The following is a 7,500-nucleotide window of genomic DNA, read 5'->3' on the forward strand; positions in this document are numbered from 1 at the left end:
CTGCATTATTTTCCTGTTTAACACTGTAAAGCTGCTATGAAACAATCTACATTGTTAAAAGCGCTATATAAATAAAGTTGACTTGACTTGTGTGGTGTGTGGAGTGTGGTGTGAGGAGTGTGTGTGTGAGGAGTGTGTGTGTGGAGTGTGGTGTGAGGAGTGTGTGTGTGTGTGTGTGTGTGTGTGTGTGTGTGTGTGTGTGTGTGTGTGTGTGTGTGTGTGTGTGTGTGTGTGTGTGTGTGTGTGTGTGTGTGTGAGGAGTGTGTGTGTGGAGTGTGGTGTGAGGAGTGTGTGTGTGAGGAGTGTGTGTGTGCGGAGTGTGGTGTGAGGAGTGTGTGTGTGGTGTGTGGTGTGAGGAGTGTGTGTGTGAGGAGTGTGTGTGTGGAGTGTGGTGTGAGGAGTGTGTGTGTGTGTGAGGAGTGTGTGTGTGGAGTGTGTGTGTGGAGTGTGGTGTGAGGAGTGTGTGTGTGGTGTGTGGAGTGAGGTATGAGGAGTGTGTGTGTGGTGTGAGGAGTGTGTGTGTGGTGTGTGGAGTGTGGTGTGTGGTGTGTGGTGTGTGGTGTGAGGAGTGTGTGTGTGGAGTGTGGTGTGAGGAGTGTGTGTGTGGTGTGTGGAGTGAGGTATGAGGAGTGTGTGTGTGGTGTGAGGAGTGTGTGTGTGGTGTGTGGAGTGTGGAGTGTGGTGTGTGGTGTGTGGTGTGTGTGGTGTGAGGAGTGTGTGTGTGGTGTGAGGAGTGTGTGGTGTGAGGAGTGTGTGTGTGGTGTGTGGAGTGTGGTGTGTGGTGTGAGGAGTGTGTGTGTGTGGTGTGAGGAGTGTGTGTGTGGTGTGTGGTGTGTGGTGTGAGGAGTGTGAGTGTGGTGTGTGGTGTGTGGTGTGAGGAGTGTGAGTGTGGTGTGTGGTGTGAGGAGTGTGTGTGTGGAGTGTGGTGTGTGGTGTGAGGAGTGTGTGTGTGGTGTGTGGTGTGAGGAGTGTGTGTGTGTGGTGTGTGGAGTGTGTGTGTGGAGTGTGGTGTGTGGTATGAGGAGTGTGTGTGTGGTGTGTGGTGTGTGGAGTGTGTGTGTGTGTGTGGTGTGTGGTGTGAGGAGTGTGGTGTGAGGAGTGTGTGTGTGTGTGTGTGGTGTGAGGAGTGTGTGTGTGGTGTGTGGTGTGAGGAGTGTGTGTGTGTGGAGTGTGGTGTGTGGTGTGTGGTGTGAGGAGTGTGTGTGGTGTGTGGTGTGAGGAGTGTGTGTGTGTGTGTGTGTGGTGTGAGGAGTGTGTGTGTGTGTGTGTGGTGTGAGGAGTGTGGTGTGAGGAGTGTGTGTGTGTGGTGTGAGGAGTGTGTGTGTGGTGTGAGGAGTGTGGTGTGAGGAGTGTGTGTGTGTGGTGTGAGGAGTGTGGTGTGAGGAGTGTGTGTGTGTGGTGTGAGGAGTGTGTGTGTGGTGTGAGGAGTGTGTGTGTGGTGTGAGGAGTGTGTGTGTGGTGTGAGGAGTGTGTGTGTGTGGTGTGAGGAGTGTGGTGTGAGGAGTGTGTGTGAGGAGTGTGTGTGTGGTGTGAGGAGTGTGTGTGTGGTGTGAGGAGTGTGTGTGTGGTGTGAGGAGTGTGTGTGTGTGTGGTGTGAGGAGTGTGTGTGTGTGGTGTGAGGAGTGTGGTGTGAGGAGTGTGGTGTGTGGAGTGTGGTGTGAGGAGTGTGTGTGTGGTGTGAGGAGTGTGTGTGTGGTGTGAGGAGTGTGGTGTGAGGAGTGTGTGTGTGTGGTGTGAGGAGTGTGTGTGTGGTGTGAGGAGTGTGTGTGTGGTGTGTGGAGTGTGTGTGTGGTGTGAGGAGTAGTAGTAGTAGTACTTTATTGATCCAGTTGGGAAATTAAAGTGCGTTAGCAGCAATACATGAAGACATTAAAAAGTACTCACAATACACATAAAAACGTACTATACACATATAATAAATAATTATATGTATTTAACTGCATTAAGTACAGTTATGCGACAGATATAGTAACCTAATTTCTAAAATGAAGAATTAATGGTACTTCGGCACAGGGATGAATTGTAAAGTCTCACAGCAGTAGGCATAAATGACTGTAGCGTTCTCTGCTGCACCGTGGCTGGATCAGCCGGCTGCTGAATGTACTTCTCATTCCAGCAAGCATGTCGTGGAGGGGGTGTGAGGTATTGTTTGTAATGGTCAACAGCTTGGCCATTATTCTCCTCTCTGTAACAACCCCAAACATTTCCAGATCCAATTCAATGACACAGCCTGCCTTCTTAATAAGCTTATTCAGCCTTTTGGCATCTCCAGCTTTTATCCGCGTGCCCCAGCACACTACAGCTTAAAACAGGGCACTAGCCACGACAGACTGATAGAACATGTGAAGCATCTTGCTACACACATTGAAGGACCGGAGTCTTCTCAAGAAATAGAGTCTGCTCTGGCCCTTCTTGTAGATCGCTTCTGTGTTTTTGTCCAGTCAAGTCTGTCATCTATGTGGATCCCTAAATACCGACAGGAGTCCACTATCTCTACGTCTCTGCCGGGAATGGAAATAGGTGAGGGATGATCTTTCTTCCTCCTGAAATCGATTTCCAGTTCTTTTGTTTTGGTTACATTTATTTGTAGATGGTTCACTCCACACCACTTCACAAAGTTGTTGATCAGTGCTCTATATTCCGTCTCTTGCCCACCCTCAATTTAACCAACCACAGCGGAGTCATCTGAAAATTTCTGGAGGTGACATAACTTTGAGTTGTAATTGAAGTCTGAGGTATATAGAGTAAATAGAAATGGAGACAGGACCGTTCCCTGAGGAGCACCCCTGTTGCTCACCACCCGCTCAGACACACAGTTCTGCAGTCTCACAAACTGTGGTCTGCCTGTGAGGTAGTCCATGACCCATGAGATTATGGAGGAGTCCACCTGCATAATATCCATTTTCCTTCCCAGTAATGTTGGTTGGATGGTGTTGAAGAACTGGAGAAGTCAAAAAACATTATTCTCACAGTGCTACCAGCCCTGTCCAGATGTGAATAGACCCTCTGCAGCATGTAGATGATAGCATCGTCCACACCCACCCGTGGTTGGTAGGCAAATTGTAAGGGGTCTCGCACTGAATCAACTAGAGGTCTCATTTGAGCCAGGACCAACCTCTCCATGGTCTTCATAATATGGGAAGTCAGTGCTACTGGCCTATAGTCATTTAGAATGGTGGGGCGCCCCTTCTTTGGTACTGGGACAAGGCAAGAGGTTTTCCAAAACACCGGAACTCTTACCAGGCTAAGGCTTAAGTTGAACAGACGCTGGAGCACTCCACTCAGCTGGTCGGCACAGGTTCTTAGGACTCTTGGACAAATGCCATCAGGTCCTGCTGCCTTACCCGGGTGAAGTCTCTCAAGCTCCTTCCTAACCTGGTCCTCTGTGATGGTCAATGTGGCCTGACAGCTGTCAGCAGTGAAGAGATTCTGAGAGGGAAGCTCCTGAGGGAGTTGAAGGTGAGAATGATTGTCGTCGGTGTTCTCTATCGGCACAGTGGAGTAACTATGGGGCGATGGGCATTGGAGAGCAGCATGGGGCCCTAAATCAAACCGGTTGAAGAACTGATTCAACTCGTTAGCCATCTCTAGGTTCCCCTCCATTGCAGTCCCTGGCTGTTTAAAGCCAGTAATTTCTCTCATACCGCTCCAAACATCTCTCACCCTATTCTGTTGGAGTTTATCCTCAAGTTTCTTCCTGTAAGCATCCTTGCCTTCCCTCAGCCTCCGTTTGAGCTCCTTTTGAACACGTTTTACCTCATCCTTGTCGCCCTTCCTAAAGGCCCTCTTCTTTTCATTTAGTCGAGCCTTTAGGCCACTGGTGATCCAGGGTTTGTTGTTTGGGAAACAGCGTACTTTGCTAGTGGGAATGATGTTATCAACACAGAAATTGATGTAATCAGTGACACAAACTACCATACTGTCAATGTCATCCCCATGTGGCTCACACAGTACATCCCAGTCTGTGATATCCAGTGCACCGCGCAGATCCTCCACCCCTTCCTGAGTCCATCTCCTCACTATCCTTGTGGTCACAGGCTGATGTTGAACAATAGGCCTGTAATGTGGTGTAAGCAGGACAAGGCTGTGGTCAGATCTGCCAAGTGGGGGGAGGGCAGTGGAAATATAAGCCTCTTTAACATTTGAATATAATAGATCTAGTGTTCTGTTTCCTCGTGTTGAACAATTCACAAATTGATGGTAGGTTGGCAGTATTAATGAGAGAGAAACATGATTAAAATCGCCAGAAATTATTTGGGCATTAGGCTGATGTGTTTGAAGTTTGGCTGTAACAGCGTGTATGACGTCACACGCAGCCTCCGCATTAGCAGTCGGTGGAATGTAAACAGCAACACAGATCGTGCTAGTAAACTCTCGCGGAAGATAAAAGGGACGAATACCGATGGCCATCAGCTCAATGTTCGGACTACAGAAACATTCCTTAAGATGAACATGTCCCGGATTACACCATCTGTTGTTGATTAGAACCGCGAGTCCACCTCCTTTACTCTTACCGTTCGCGGAAGTGTCTCTGTCAGCTCTCACAATGTGAAAGCCACTGATTGTCACATTAGCGTCTGGAATATGTTCATGTAGCCACGTCTCAGTAAAACACATGATTCTGCATTCCCGGTATTCCCTCGGACTCCTCACAAGCACTGCCAATTCATCAGTCTTATTTGCAAGTGACCTCAAATTCCCCATTATTACCGATGGAAGATATGGCTTAAATCTTCGTCTCTTTGCCCTCCGTAATGTACCGACTCTACAGCCGCGACTCCTTTTCTTCAACTCATCCGGTATCGATGGTCTCTCCCCGGTGAATACAGTTGGACAAGCTAGCGCTATCAGCTGCTCACGTGTGTAAACAATCCACTCGCGACCCCTGCCTCGGACGTCCATCATACTGGTTGTGATGTTATCCAGGTTATATAAAAAGTTAAAAGATAAAAATTGACTTAAAACACTTAAAACACTGCACAGACACAACAAGGCACAGAGCTGCTACAGCAGGCTGCCACTAGTACGGCGCCATCTTGACGTGAGGAGTGTGTGTGTGGTGTGTGGTGTGAGGAGTGTGTGTGTGGTGTGAGGAATGTGGTGTGTGGAGTGTGGTGTAAAGAGTGTGTGTGTGGTGTGAGGAGTGTGGTGTGTGGAGTGTGGTGTGAAGAGTGTGTGTGTGAGGAGTGTGGTGTGTGGAGTGTGGTGTGAAGAGTGTGTGTGTGGTGTGAGGAGTGTGGTGTGTGGCGTGTGGTGTGAGGAGTGTGTGTGTGGTGTGAGGAGTGTGGTGTGTGGAGTGTGGTGTGAAGAGTGTGTGTGTGGAGTGTGGTGTGAAGAGTGTGTGTGTGGTGTGAGGAGTGTGGTGTGTGGCGTGTGGTGTGAGGAGTGTGTGTGTGGTGTGAGGAGTGTGGTGTGTGGAGTGTGGTGTGAAGAGTGTGTGTGTGGAGTGTGGTGTGTGTGGTGTGAGGAGTGTGGTGTGTGGAGTGTGGTGTGAGGAGTGTGTGTGTGTGTGTGTGGTGTGAGGAGTGTGGTGTGTGGAGTGTGGTGTGAAGAGTGTGTGTGTGGTGTGAGAAGTGTGGTGTGTGGAGTGTGGTGTGAGGAGTGTGTGTGTGGTGTGAGGAGTGTAGTGTGAGGAGTGTGTGTGTGTGTGTGTGTGGTGTGTGGTGTGTGGTGTGTGGTGTGTCGTGTGTGGAGTGTGTGTGTGAGGAGTGTGGTGTGTGGAGTGTGGTGTGAAGAGTGTGTGTGTGGTGTGAGGAGTGTGGTGTGTGGCGTGTGGTGTGAGGAGTGTGTGTGTGGTGTGAGGAGTGTGGTGTGTGGAGTGTAGTGTGAAGAGTGTGTGTGTGGAGTGTGGTGTGAAGAGTGTGTGTGTGGTGTGAGGAGTGTGTGTGTGTGGTGTGAGGAGTGTGGTGTGTGGAGTGTGGTGTGAGGAGTGTGTGTGTGAGGAGTGTGGTGTGTGGAGTGTGGTGTGTGGAGTGTGGTGTGAAGAGTGTGTGTGTGGTGTGAGGAGTGTGTGTGTGGAGTGTGGTGTGAAGAGTGTGTGTGTGTGTGTGTGTGTGTGTGGTGTGAGGAGTGTGGTGTGTGGAGTGTGGTGTGAGGAGTGTGTGTGTGAGGAGTGTGGTGTGTGGAGTGTGGTGTGAAGAGTGTGTGTGTGGTGTGAGGAGAGTGGTGTGTGGAGTGTGTGGTGTGAAGAGTGTGTGTGTGTGGTGTGAGGAGTGTGGTGTGTGGAGTGTGGTGTGAGGAGTGTGTGTGTGGTGTGAGGAGTGTGGTGTGTGGAGTGTGGTGTGAAGAGTGTGTGTGTGGAGTGTGGTGTGAAGAGTGTGTGTGTGGTGTGAGGAGTGTGTGTGTGGAGTGTGGTGTGAAGAGTGTGTGTGTGGTGTGAAGAGTGTGTGTGTGGAGTGTGGTGTGAGGAGTGTGTGTGTGTGGTGTGAGGAGTGTGTGTGTGGTGTGAGGAGTGTGTGTGTGAACGGCTCACTGATCTGCTCTTGTCTCTCTCCCTCCAGGCTCAGAACCGTCCGCTAGTCCAGATGGATCAGGATGTCGAGAGCCCGCTCACGGTCCGGCAGCCGAAGCGTCCGCGGGTCGATAATGAGCCGCCGCAGGACCGCGAGCGAATCCGGGCCAAACCCCAGCGCTACGTCCGCAAAGACGGCAAGTGCAACGTCCACCACGGGAACGTGCGGGAAACATACCGCTACCTCACGGACATCTTCACGACACTCGTGGACCTGAAGTGGCGGTTCAACCTGTTCATCTTCGTGCTGGTTTACACCGTGACCTGGCTGCTGTTCGGCTTCATGTGGTGGCTCATCGCCTACGCCCGCGGGGACCTGGAGCACATCGGGGACGGCCAGTGGACCCCCTGCGTCAACAACCTGCACGGCTTCGTCTCCGCCTTCCTCTTCTCCATCGAGACGGAGACCACCATCGGCTACGGCTACCGGGTCATCACGGACCAGTGCCCCGAGGGCATCGTGCTGCTGCTGGTCCAGTCCGTGCTGGGCTCCATCGTCAACGCCTTCATGGTCGGCTGCATGTTCGTCAAGATCTCGCAGCCCAAGAAGCGGGCGGAGACGCTGGTGTTCTCCACCCACGCCGTCATCTCCATCCGGGATGGCCGGCTCTGCCTGATGTTCCGGGTCGGGGACCTGCGCAACTCGCACATCGTGGAGGCGTCGATCCGAGCCAAGCTCATCAAGTCCAAGCAGACGAAGGAGGGCGAGTTCATCCCGCTCAACCAGACGGACATGAACGTGGGATACGACACGGGGGACGATCGGCTCTTCCTGGTGTCGCCGCTCATCATCTGCCACGAGATCAACCAGCTCAGCCCCTTCTGGGACATCTCCAGACAGCAGCTGGAGCACGAGGAGCTGGAGATCGTGGTCATCCTGGAGGGCATGGTGGAGGCCACAGGTCAGTCTGAGCCACGTCAGAGAGTGTGTGTGTGTGTGTGTGTGTGTGTGTGAGAGAGAGAGAGAGAGAGAGAGAGAGAGAGAGAGA

At 51.5% G+C, this 7,500-nt stretch overlaps 1 protein-coding gene across 1 annotated transcript in view; it reads left to right on the forward strand.

Moving 5' to 3' along the window:
• Positions 1 to 6,524: 6,524 nt before the first annotated feature.
• kcnj6 (potassium inwardly rectifying channel subfamily J member 6) overlaps positions 6,525 to 7,500 on the forward strand; it is a gene marked incomplete at both ends in the record, with an annotated part of 25,720 nt that continues 24,744 nt past the window's right edge. The window contains one exon of the mRNA XM_079804800.1: positions 6,525 to 7,413. Coding sequence (XP_079660926.1) covers positions 6,525 to 7,413 — 889 coding nt within the window. The remainder of the gene's footprint in view (positions 7,414 to 7,500) is intronic.

This window comes from Gobio gobio, assembly GCF_949357685.1.
Source record: "Gobio gobio genome assembly, chromosome: 22".
Classification (NCBI taxonomy): domain Eukaryota; kingdom Metazoa; phylum Chordata; class Actinopteri; order Cypriniformes; family Gobionidae; genus Gobio; species Gobio gobio.